Consider the following 13,655-nt stretch of genomic DNA (forward strand, 5'->3'; position numbering starts at 1 on the left):
AGAGTAACAGACTCCTGCATGACTTAAGAATTACCAAAAAGTCCTGGTTTCAGTCTTTATGAAACCCATTCTTTATCTGCAAAGACAAATCCAATCTGCTAGCCCTAGCTGCAGCTGCCTTTACTTTTGTCGGGAATATTTTTACTCTTGGAGACAGTGCCCCCTGCTGTACATGACACTCAACTGCAGAAGGATTTTCCCACTCACAAAAAGGACATAGAAAGACAATTATTAAAGTGAAAGAGACTTTATTTTCAATAACATAAGTCATTCCATTTAATATTTATAGTGCATAGTTATGTATGAAAGCATACAAGGGAAAACATTAAAAACACCCAAGGATGGGAGTGCACAGGCAAAGAAAACAGCCTTTGTGTTTACAGCAAGCTCAGAGGTAGCACAAGAGAGGATCCATCTGGTAACACCGTAAATCATGCAAAATTGAGTCAAGGCATGGCAGAAAGGTGATGTCAGCACAAGTTATACTTCCCTGGGTACCAAAACCTATACATATTCTTTGGGTTTCAGAAAAATTAACTAAATGAATGGCCTACTTTTATGTTCTGGGCAAAAAACAATAACCTCTCAGAGCAAAGTGTACATATTGTTCCAGCCACATACATATAAAATATTCAAGGCCACAGATGGAGGTCACTGATGCAAAAGCGAGCATGGGGAGGTAAGGTAAACAGAGAGAGAGAGATGCAGTGAGAGGCGCCCCTCTGCCTTGCCAGGGGATGCAAAGGCTTAGGCCCATCGTGCACCACGCTGTCTGCCAGAAGGAATTCACCGAGCTGATGCCACCTCATCATCAAACCCATCAACGAGGCAGGCTATGTGCACAGCGTCATGTCAGGCAACATGCAATTTCCTTTACATTTCCCATGTGAAATAAGCATAGAAGTTAAAATGGTCATCTCTCCCAGGAGACTAATTTTAAGTGATTTCATATCTATCACTTTATATAAATTTGGCACTAGGAGTATGCAGTTATAAGGATTGATTAAATTCAAGCTTCCAATTCAAAGATTTAATTAATGTATAGAAATAAAAGCAACAATTCTTTACTGTTTTTTTTTTAAAAACATGAAAAGTCATTTAAAATGAAGACAGACAAAATTCATAAGGTTAAAAAGAAAAAAATATTGGACAAAATATTCTGGTTTGTTATGTAGGGTTTTTTCCTTTTATTTTTTTCAAACTGCAGTTTATCATGAAATGCAGGCCACTGTGGACAGCTATGGCTCCATACGGCTTGGTACACTCCTCTTAGGACATCATCCTCTTACACTCCACGGAACAGAAAACCATCCCTTCTACGGGAATGAACTTCTGCCTGATAAGACACTTGCTGCAGCAAGAGCACAGGAAGCACTCTGTGGACGCGTGCCAGCTGAAGTTGTTGTACGTTACTCGCTGCACTTCCGGGTCGATGGCATTGTGGCATCCTTGACACACCTGCTCAGGAATAAAGCAGAGAGAAGAGGGTTAGAGACGGGCCATGCCAGCTGCACCTGCACCTGAGGGCAGGCTGAACCTGAGTCTGTAGATGGTTAAGTTTTAAGAGGCTATAAAAGATGTACAGGTGACAGTGACATCTTTGTGAAACATTGTAGCCATCAGGGACCTATAGACTGAGTGTGTTGAGAAATAGCAGGTAGGATGTCCCTGGGGTGTTGTAAATAGTAAATTCTGATGGCAAATTCCAAAGCAGTGCATTTTTTTTCCAGTCTAATTGTAGTAGATTTCACCAAAATAATTAGCAGGAAAGTCTATAAGATTATTTTCCCTCACTCATTAATGCTTTGGAGTGGTAACATCCTATCCACGACATGGACGCATCATGCTTACGACACTGATGCACATGGTTATTAACGCCCACTAAACTAAAATCCTGCGCAAAATAATTACGGATTCGATGAAAACTACAAACAGTACTTAAGAAAGAATGACACGTTCACGTCATAGATATGACTTGCAGTTAATGAGCTTCTGCTCTGCCATCAGTTTAGTCATTGCTTATCTCTGATCTCTGCCATGAACTTTCCCTCCCTGCAGCACTCTTTGTCTTGTTTTGTCTTGGAAAAGATATTAGGCTGGACCTCATACTCTTCCCCGCACCTCCCACGTGCTGTGGTGCTGGGTGGTTTGGGTAGCGCTGGGGATCAAATCCAGGGCATCATGGATACTAGGCGAGTACTGTTCTAACGGAGATATATTCCCAGCCCACCAGTCAATCCTGTGTATATTATACTCCAATATACAAGTGAGGTAAACATATGCATAATACCCTTCTTAACTGAACATACACATAGAGAGAACAAGAAACAAGCGTTTGTGTTCTAGCAGAAAACAACCTCGTGGAAAGCTCCAAAGCACTAGAGTCATTTGCATTGCTTATATGTGATCTGAATAAAACTGTGAACCATCTAAACTCTTTGTTTTCTAAGAACTGAGGGCAGACCATATGGCACTGATCTTGTCTCTTGGTTGGGAGTTACTGCAATGAGGACGGCCACTGTTGGGCATTGAGATGATACATAGTACACAGCCCCTCCAGACCTGAAGTATACTTTTTGAATACTTTACAGCTACATAGCTTCTTACTACAGAGACTGTATCTACAGGTCAAACAACTGCCTCCTGGCTGGGAAGTGGACACACTTTCTTTGCATGCTGCAGATAGGAGTCCTGAATGCAGATGATATCCAATGTTAAAGCAGTACGTTCCCCCTGAATCTACAGCCGCACCAGGCAAAACAGTTGCTCTTCGTGGAATTTCTGTAGCGTAACAGCGCATGTAGAGTGTTCTGGTTTTCTGTGCTTCATATTCGTCTTTTAACACTTTAAAACTGTGTGACAGAGGACCCAGCTCACATGGAATATTCTATTTCCTTATGATTTACTTCCTTTTTTCCTTTCTGTTTGGTCACATTAATTGTGGATCATTTCATTATTAGATAAGACATAGCTTTTTCATTTTCAGTATACAAAGGAAGACAAAACTATTCAATTATATGTGAAGTTAAGGGGATTCAAAGAGCATCAAATGGATATACAAACGGCATGCTGAATTTAGGCTTATGGTTCCATACAGCTTAGCTTCTCAAATGCAGTCGATCACCATGCACCTTAGAATCTTAGATACGACTCCAGGTAATACCAGCAGATCCTTGCTTCTCCCAAAAGCTCAAAGCTCTATGTGCATGGAGACCCTGCATGGGGCCTATACCCATTCACCAGGGTGCCTGGCGTGCATTTCCTGTGATGCAATTCTCACGCAGTTCAAAGAGCTATGTCCTTCCATCCCACCTAATGATGTGTCACCATGGGTTCTCTGGCTGGAGAACCCTGGAAGCCCTGCAGATGTGAATCCTGGGTGGCCAGTGAAGTGTGGTGAGCACACGGAGACAAACCAGCTATCTTCCCATCTCACCCCTCCTTCCGGGTAATTATTACCTCAGAAATGCCCTGTTTAGACTGAGGACATTTCTTCAGGTCTAAAAATGTTTTCTCTTCCACTTCTTTTATAAATATCAAAATCTCTGCACAGATTAATACAGTGAGATAAGTAATCTCCAAAGATGTGCAGCTCACTGTTCCTGCCCGGGTGAGAGAAAGACAGCTCGCTTTAATATCAGGCAAAGCCAATGGTTTCCTTTACTGATTACATGATTGAAATGATCACATATTCTTTTTCAAAACTGTTTCTTTTAAAAATAGATTTACTTCTGTCCACTGATTTGACACCACAATATGGCGAGGAGGTTACAAACACTGAATAAAACAGTTTCATTTGTTTATACCTTGACTAAGGAAATATTTATGGGTACCTGGGATTCTGTTTTATGTTGGGAGGAGAGGAAAAAAAATATCTTGGTCCTCATGGATTTATATTTCCTTCTTAAAACTAAGATCATACCTGCTACAAAAACTGTAACTTCTGTAGGTAAGTTACCAGCATTTAGGGTTATACAATATTACTACATATAGCTACTTACTATCATGTTCCTCAGAGGAGGGAAGTCTAAAGTGAACCACAAACAAATGAGAAATAAGAGCAAAACAAGTGAGTTGTTCACGAATTTCCCAAGTGTAGATCCTGAAGATAGAGGGAAAGGCTGCTGCCACACACATACACACACACACACACACACACACACACACACACACACCAAGGAGAGGCCAGCCAGAGAGAACAGGATGCAGTTGAGGGAGTCAGCAAAGCCTTTGTGAAAAGCGAGTCTGGAGCGACAGCACATGGGTCCTTCTATAAAACAAGGCCTAGGTGACAGTGAGTAAAAGGAAAATAAGGCAGGAGCTAGGCCCAGATGGTAACACGCCTGGGAGATGTGCCATCTCAGTTAGGGAGCTGCAGCGGGTGACAGGCAAGTCAGCAAAGGCTTAGGATCATGGCCACATTTTGGGAGGCTCCTCTGCCATGGTCAACAAAGGTGGCTTTTAAAAGCAAGATGACTGTTGGAGCATCTTTGTGCAGGTTTGTGTGGACAGTAACAAAAGTCACAGACATGGAAGTCTGCAGCAGAGCAGTGGTCAGAATCTGAGGTGAACTGATAATGTGAGGCAGTGAGTTAAGACAGCAGACGGGCAGGCATCTAAGCTTGCTTTTTCGTCGAAGCACTGGACTTTCAGAACTACACACAGGTACTTCTTTCCCCTCCCCTAGGAGTTTCCCCTATGTAATAGCTTAGAGGGACTTTAAACTAAGAAAGTGTTGGAGCCTATCCTGCTATTGCTGGCTTATAAGCTGACTAGATATGGTCATCTCTTCATTACCATCTCTTGACCAGCTTGCAGCAGCAGCAGTAGCTGTGTAACACAATGGATGCCATAAACACATGCTCCCACATTAAGCACCTGAATGTCCCCCACAATAACCTAAATACACGGGCCAATTTCTGCTGTACTAGATCAGTTCCACAAACGTCTAGGAAACAGTCGCTGAATAATCTCCCGGTGGCAAGTCAAGGTCCTGGTGGGTGGATTAGGAACATGTACTGAAAGCATTTCTTTCTAGATTTATTTATTTGAGTATCTATGTGTATGGGTGTTTGGCCTGCATATATGTCCATGTAACATGTGTGTACCTGGTGCCTGAAGAGGCCACAGGATCCCGTAGGGCTGGAGGTTCAGGTGATTGTGAGATGCCATGTGGGGGCTTAGAATAACACCCAGGTCCTCAGGAAGTGCAATAAGCTCTCTTAACTGCTGAGCCGACTGTAAGGCTCCCAGATACCATTTTAAATGGAATCTGATCTGTGATCATAAGAATAAATCCAATCCTCCTAAGGACATTTTTTTAAGTTAGGAAATTATTACCAAGCATCATAGATCATCTGTATGGCAAATGCACAGGCAGAATGAGCCATCTTGAAGTAGTCAGGTGGCTTCTGAACTGCCTGGATTCAAATAGCCTATGAAGCAAGCACAGGCTGGCTCTTGGCTTCCCACTCTTAGGTGATGCAAGGAGAGGCCAAGACGGAAGTCAGTGCAGGGGCTGAGGTGAGGATGGCCCCGTGGTCCTTACCACAGCATGGTTCTTCACATAGCAGGGCTTGCACACAGGCTTGTCAGTGACCATCACGTAGATTTTCCCTGCTAGGATGTGGTCACAGTCAAAGCAGCAGAAGTGTTTCAGATGCCAGTTCTGGTTTTCTGCCTGGGTGTATTCATTGCTGAATATCAGCTGGCAAGAGGAGACAAACAAAACAAAACCCATCAGGGTTTTTTTTTTCCTTTTTTTTTTTTTTCTCTTTACACCACAGTGACAAACCCAGGTCCTTTAGATGGACATTTAAATCTACAAGAGCAGATGCCTTCTTGGGGGGGGGCACTTAAGATTTGAAAATGGTAACATTTTGGGTTTGTTATCAAAATCAAGCTCTTGTTTCCGGTCATTTTTCATTGGTTTAATCAGGGCACCCTGAATGAGAAATAACCAAGTTGCTCAACACGATGCTTGTTGTCTCCGGGACAGCGGAGACCTGTGGGGCGCAAGGGAGGGGCTAGAAGTGGGGAGTCCCTGGAGAACAGACCTCATCACAGCCAGCACAGCGGGGCTTCTCACTGTCACAGTAATGTCTGCCACAGTACAGCTTCCCATTCTTCCAGAAGTAAATCATGTCGACCAGGAGTTCACCACAGGTGCTGCAGATAAAACACGCCGGGTGCCAGAGCTTATCGTAGCCAGCCCTTTCAGCATAGATGGCTGGCTCGCCTTCGTTCATGGTGTGTTTGCAGCAGTAACAGGACTACGGGAAAGAAGCCAGACAACAGCTGTCAGAGCACTGGCGTCCTCAGGCCCCGAACTGCGGGACACCAAGCAACCGTTCCTACAGACATGACATTGCACTGTTTCACAAATGGAAGTCGTTCATTGGGAAGAGGTTCATAGTAGCTTTTACCTCAATTTTCAGGTCAGTTCTCTCAAAAACGATTATGGAAGATCTGTGAGTGAGTGTCTGGAGAATCACACCTCGGTAACTGATGTGCTAATTGCCCCTATGAGAAATGTTATAGTCAGCTCAGGCCTGACGCTTTATCTGCATCATGATTCTCCTTTACCTTTAAGGCATGCAACAAAACACTCTCTGAAGGAGACTTTTAAATACCCTTGCCGATACAGCTGTCCAGACAGAAGTCTGGATGGTAGCCATGATCTCTCAAGCAAAACTAGATTACCTTCAGCATATATTATTCCTATGTATATGGAAAAATAAGCTCTCTGATTGAATTTGAAACCTGCTTCCTAAGAGGGAATTCATGCTTACTACTATAAACGCAGTCAGAACCCATGGCTGCGGAGGTCTCGGGTCCTAGGGGGAACTTACTCTTGTTGTTCCGCTGTATTGATAGAGCAACAAACCGCCTTCTAAATGTTCCTGTTTATGCTCATAAACAAAGGCTACCTTCAGCCTTAATCATGCTGAATGCAGACACTCAGACTGCTCAGGGAGTGCCGAGGATAAACGATGGGTGAGCGGTCAGCTCTAAAGAGGACATGTGTACCACTCGGGGGACAGACATCATGGAAGAGAGGGTAGGAAGACTGTAAGAACTGGCAGATAGGGAGTGAAGGACTGTGAGCTGTGGTCTTCTGGTCTTGACTCCACCATTGTAACCAGGATCCCGCAGTGCAAAAGACTGCACTGGGCCTGCACAGACTGGGTCAATCAACAGTTCATCAGGAATTGGGGAGGGCCTCACAGGGCCGTGTCCCTCCTTGCTTAGCTATTGGTTACTGACAGATTCTGGGGGCGGGGCAGTCGTTTTTATCTGTGTGCTCATTGGTGAGCCCAATAAGTTCCAATGCCGAGCTCCAATCTCTTGGCCACAGTCTTAGTTAAACAAAGCAGATCACAATACAACGCTACATGAACCCAAGAAAGGGACCCGGGGAGAGCGGGCGGGTGGGGGTGGGGAGGGGTTAGTGGGAATGAGGGTAAGATAACAGAGTGATGGAGTAATCCGAAGGTACTATATACATGTGTGAAACTGTCAAAGCTCATATTGAACCAAACCTGAAAAACCTAAATCAGCTTCATTAATGTGGAGAGGTTATAAAACGTTCAACAGAAACCGACAGAGGCTTCCTTGTTTCGAGAACAGCTACCACAGTAAGGTGCACAGACTCGGTGCAGTCCTTGCTACAGTGAGTGAAAGGAGATGTTTACTGATGTCATCGCTACTCAGATATTACATCGTGGTATGAGCCAATGATAGTCAATGTAGTTAAAACTAGAGAGGTATTCGATGCATAAAAAAAATAACCAACTAACACAAGGATTATGATTCGAAAAAGATGCTGGGACCAGAGATGTGGCTCAGCAGTTAAGAGGACCTGGCAGCTCTTCCAGAGGACCTGTGTTTGATTCCCAGAACTCCTATGGTAGCTCAAAACTGCGTGTCTCCAATCCTAGGGAATCCAGCGCCCTCTTCTGGCCTCCATGAGCACTGCATGCATAAGGTGCACAGACACAAATGCCAGCAAAAATAAAATCCGTACACAGAAAAATAACAAAGTGTTCAAAAAGCTTTTCAAATAAACAGATGCCAGATTGGTGTGTTATATTCAAGTGAGAAGCTAAAATTCTCAGGCTAACTACTGTGAATACATAAAACTCAAAACTAATCTTTGTAATAATCAGAAAGTTTGGCTGCAGATAGATGCCCCAAACGTTCAAACACAGTAACTCTCTAAGGTAAATCAAACTGAACTCTCATTAAAATTTTTTTTTCTCCTTACCTAATCCTTTTAGAAATAGAGAGATGGCTCCCCTCCAACACACACACACAAAAAGCTCTAAGAAAGGAAAAGATCCACAGAAGACAAAGCAAGTCAACACGGTGACTACTCACATATTGGGTCTTCTTGGATTCTGCGGACTTGTCCTTGGAACCCACTGCTGCTGGGGCGTGTCTGTCCCCGGCAGGATTGTGCACCTTGTCACCCTGAGCATTCATCTCAGAGGGAAACTTCACGTCACCCACTCCCAGGGCCTCACTCTTGTATTTCTTCACAAACTGCTCCATCTCCTTCACCTCTTTGGGGGACAACTCATGGCACTTCGAAGGGTCCTGGTCATGCGCAGGGAGCTGTTTCGCCAGCTGCTTCTTCCGGTACTGTGCCCCCTCTGAACCTGCCACTGGCTGCTTCTCCTTAGGCAGCATCTGCATGTACTGCCTGGCCTGGAGGGCAGGAGGACCAGTGTTGAATGGGATTATTCCATCTTTTACAACACACACAAGAAACAAGTTTACTTAGGAAGAAGGGACTTTCATCCTTTTGCTATAAACATCTAAAGATATTAACACATAACAAAACAGGTTTTAATGAGTATAATGTACACATTTTATTTTTTTGGCCAGGAAATTAGCTCCCTGCATCCAGTTTTAAAGAGTCTTTAGATTACTACAGTTCATGTGCGCTAAGTCAGCAGATCTGTGGCTATATGAAACAGTTTGGGTGCATCACTATGAGTTCAGTGTGGATCAGGGGCTTGTTCATCACATGCGAACATCATTGTCAAGATTTATTGAAATGCCATACATAACTGACCTTCCAATGCTTTGGCTAGTCATAATAATGGAAAGAGCTTGATGCAAATCACACTTTTTGCCTTTTATAGTAAAAGAAATATAATGCTGGAATTTTTTTTTTGTTCAGTTCTAAATGCAGACAAGAAATTCATTATTTATCCTTTGTCATTGTAAGAAAAATCTTAAGAGTCTACAAGAAAACCAGCTAGATGGATATAAAACACCTGATTGGGTTTTTTTTTTCTGATTTTTCACATAACTACTAAAATTTTTAGAACATTCTCTAAAAGATAGGATAAATTAGATACTTAGAAAAAAGTCTGTGGGGCAATGTAGTAGACTCATGCTTTAAAAAGTAGAAATAGGTACCGAAATTCAAAAAAATGAGGATTCAAGAAAATCAACTGATGTGTGGCGGCGGGTGGCCATGTCACAAAAGGAGCTGCCCTAAATAATCTAGTAGCATTAAATAATAATAATAATAATAATAATAATAATAATAATTTAAAAAATAATAATAGGCTCTCTCTCTTCATCCCTCCCAGCACTTACCAGAGCCTGGTTTTGAACCGGGGGAGCCCACTCATAGGTAACTGTGTTGATGGAGACGTTCTTCTTGGCAGCCACTGGATTGGTCAAGATCATAACGTTGCGTTTGTACATGGGAATGCCATCTGACTTCAGCTTGGCGATCAGGGTGGTGTACTTAGTGTCCTCAAAGAGTCTCCCCACTTTCCGGTCCTCCTCATTGCTCAGGAGGACGTCATGCTCTTCTTGACCACATTTGCAGTTACGACAGATTTTCCTATAATTTGGGGGGTGAGCGGGGAGCAGAAAATGACCAAGTGCACCTAACCAGTGATGCATGTACAGTCCTTGGTGGTTCCTGAAACACTTTTAAAGTGTATTACAGAGAACACACATACACACACAAAACCAAGTTGTTTCTTTCCTAGGGAAGGGATGAGAATTCATAAACTTAAGCAAGAGATACACAGGAGAACAACACCCTTACTTTATATGACTTTGAAAAATTAGGTTATAGGTAAGAAGTACATGTCCAAAAGGCCCAGCCAGTGTGACTATAACCCATGTGGTCTTTGTCCCGGACTCCTCAATCTCACACCTAAGTAAATACCACCTCATAGCAGGAAATTTCATGTTTTATTCATCACCCGCTTCATTGTCCTTCCCCAAGTTATTCTTTTAAGTGAGTGGGACATTCATATACATTCCCCCATAAAACATCACAATCCTACATTTTGTCCTATAGCCTGTTTCAATTTCCTTTCCTTTCCCATTTTCATATTTCCTTTCTTGGTTCCTTCCTTCTTTCCTTTCCCTTATTTTTTCAAACTCTTATGCACCTACTATCATATCTTCCATTATGTATCAAAGAAAAATGGGCTGATGTTAGTCTCAGGCCAGTTAGGGCTACATATTGACATCCCGACTCCAAAATAAGACAAATGAATTAATGACCCTCTCATGGTGTTTATTCAAGTTGAACAACACAACCCATTTCCACTAATCTCTCTAGCATCCAACGTTCTCACAAGCAAGCTACACGTATGCCCATGTGTCAAACAGTATGCTCAAGACCGGACCCAATGAAAAGCACTGGTCCAGCCTTTGATCTTCTCAAATCTACTTCCTGGTAAGAAGATGACACAGATACACACAGACATTTTAGTTGCATTTGTGTTAGGAATGTCAAATAGGGCTACCTCCACAGTAGAATTTTAACTTCAACCTGGTAAGGAAAGGATTCCAAAAGAAAGTGATATTTAAGTTGAGAGCTGAAAAGGTGTGTTAAACCATAAGTGTGGGGGTATGCAAGTGTGTGTCTGTGGCTAAGGAAAGGCCCCAAGGCTTGAATAGAAAGAGTATTGCAGTGGCCCTAAATTAGGAAAGAGCTATTTGATAGGTTTCATACCAGAGAAGGCTGGTAGCAAGTGAGTGTGAAGTTGATGAAGCTGGAGAGCGAGGCAGGCATAAGACACCCTCGGGCACATCACGCAGAGTGTGACCTTCATTATAATAGCAATTATGAGGCACTGAATCATTGATAATTAGTAACACGAACAGACCTATTATCTCAAATATTACAGAAACTCCCGTGCAGAGACTGCATTACAGATAAAACATATTTTGAAGCCTACATAGCATGAAATTGTGCATGTTGCCAAGAAGCGCTTGCTGGCAGGAACCGCAATGGCTGATCCCTGAGAGGCTCTACCAGCACCTGACCAATACGGATGCAGATACTCAGAGCCAACCATCGGACTGAGCTCAGGGATCCCAACAGAAGAGCTAGAGGAAGGACTGACGGAGCTGAAGGGGTTTGTGACCCCATAGAAAGAACAACAATGACAACCAACCAGAGCCCCCAGAGCTCCCAGGGACCAAACCACCCACCAAAGAGTACACAAGGAGGGACCCATGGCTCCAGATACATGCGTAGCAGAGGACGGCCTTGTCTGACATCAATGGGAGGGGAAGCCCTTGGTCCTGTGGAGGTTTGATGTTCCAGCATAGGAGGATGCTAGAGTGGTGAGGTGGAAGTGGGTGAGTGGGTGAAGGAGCACCCTCATAGGGGCAAGGGCGGGGGAGAAGATGGGATGGGAAGGGTTGTGGAGGGGTAACCGGGAAAGAGGATATCATTTGAAATGTAAATGAATAAAATGATTAATAAAAATAAAAATAAGAAATGTGCATAGAGTCAGCTGTGCTGTGGTTTTCAACAACAGCAGCACTGTGGCTGCTTCATAATGTAACTTATAGATTACATAATGTAATATGTAAGATTCCCAAAAAGACAACAAGGATCTGGGTGACAAAAAAGATGGTAAAAGGAACGTTTAATTTATCAAGATTAAAAAACCCCAAAGAGAAACAGATGTGAGGTAAGGGATGGGGAAGGCTGAGGGGCTGGATATCTTCAGCACTAAACTACTGTGAGATTCAGACTGCCTGGGATGTGGAGTAATGATATCAAGTAGACTGCAAGACGAAACAGTCTAGTGTATTCTGGTAAAACACAGCAAAACAAAACCAACCCCTCCACTCTGGATATTCAGGAAGCAGTACAAAACACAAATGGTGTCAACACCTTTGTCTCCTGGGAAAAGCACAGCAGGAAAGGCTGAGGAGGACACAGACTGATGTCTGGCAAAAGACCAAATTGCAAAAGATGACAGACAGCGGAGGAAGAACGGCAGGGGAACTCTGAAGCATTAAAGTTTTAAGCTTGGAAGGGAAATACAGGGCCATGGAGCTGAGCAGTTCACCAAGCATTGTATAACTTCAGATTGCTCAGGAGGTCACTACAGATGCAGATTACTGTGAGACACTGTTAAGTGTGTGTGCCAAATTACATAGATCACTAACAAAAGGACGTGAGAGTGTACATGCGCCTACCAGAAAGGACGAAAGGACAATTACTATGGAGTATCAACGCAACTATGAAAAGGGGTCATAGAGCTCTATACCACGAGGGATAAAATTAATAATATTAGGGGACACTAATCATGTGAAAGGTTACTAAAAGCATTTAACATCTCTCAAGATCACAATAGGTTTTTGGATCTCATGATACGAATCGGGAAGCTCACAAAAAAGCCTCTCTGGGAAAAAAAATTAAACACCCATCCCCACACTGAGTAGCCCACCCAACACTGAGCATATATTTACAGTTAGTATATTAATAATAAAATTTGAGACAAGAGACTAATCTGACCTTTAATTTTATTATATGGTCCAGTGTGTACTATTCAGAGCAGTGAGGAAAAAAAAAATCAATGAAATACAAGTGATAAGGATTCATCAGAAAGAAGACAGCAAGAGAGGCAGAAGAAAACGAGAAGGGGCAGGAGAAAGCGGGAAGGGGCGTGAGGTAGAGGGGCAGACACGGGGGATGAACGACCTCATCGCTTTTCTTGTACACCTATTGGTCAGGAAACTTTATTTGGTAAAAATCTGTGGAGAATTAATGCATTTTATTATAGCTATAAAAGATCCTTTCTTGCGTCTGGTTATCGCATACACCCATCTAGCGGAAAGGATCACATCACCCTCTACAGTGTGGTCTTTATTTGCCTGCAGTTACCCAAAACAATGGAATTATCTATAAAACCATCCCAGGGTCGTTAGATCAAGATTGAAACTACACCAGAAGGTATTCTGGAAAGGGAATGAGGGGGGCGAGGAATTCAATTCTCAGAGCAGGAGAACAGAGCTTTAGGAGGCTGTGGACTCTGGTGTGCATTCTACTAATCAGCAAACCGACTGTTTATAGGGATATGAGGTGACTGGGCTTGGATCTGGTGACCCACGTTTCATCAGTAAATATGTGTACCATGAAATAAGGAGCTTGGGGCTTTTTAATGAGCAATAAAAGACAAATGAAACTTGCTGGTGGGTAAACATGCGTTTTAGCAAACTGGAGGTACAGTTGCATTTACTGTGAAGGTACTAAGTAAAAAGGGGGCAACAATCAGTGATACCAGACCCCTCTATTGTTCTATCACATGGCTTGCTTATCCTTCGGAGGCTTCATTTTTGGATGAAGCCTCTTTTTCCTATCTACCCCTTTA

General features: G+C 43.0%; 1 protein-coding gene across 1 annotated transcript in view; it reads right to left on the bottom strand.

Annotated features, from left to right (window-relative positions):
• Positions 1 to 245: 245 nt before the first annotated feature.
• The window catches only part of Tes (testin LIM domain protein), a 38,376-nt gene continuing 24,966 nt past the window's right edge, over positions 246 to 13,655 (bottom strand). The window contains exons 3-7 of the mRNA XM_021164774.2: positions 9,613 to 9,865; positions 8,380 to 8,709; positions 6,057 to 6,272; positions 5,549 to 5,707; positions 246 to 1,458 (exon numbers count right to left, since the gene is read on the bottom strand). Of these exons, the coding sequence (XP_021020433.1) occupies positions 1,270 to 1,458; positions 5,549 to 5,707; positions 6,057 to 6,272; positions 8,380 to 8,709; positions 9,613 to 9,865 (1,147 nt within the window). The 3' untranslated portion in view covers positions 246 to 1,269. The remainder of the gene's footprint in view (positions 1,459 to 5,548; positions 5,708 to 6,056; positions 6,273 to 8,379; positions 8,710 to 9,612; positions 9,866 to 13,655) is intronic.

The sequence above is a fragment of the Mus caroli genome, unplaced genomic scaffold (assembly GCF_978045245.1).
Source record: "Mus caroli unplaced genomic scaffold, Mus_caroli_1 scaffold_7, whole genome shotgun sequence".
Lineage (NCBI taxonomy): Eukaryota > Metazoa > Chordata > Mammalia > Rodentia > Muridae > Mus > Mus caroli.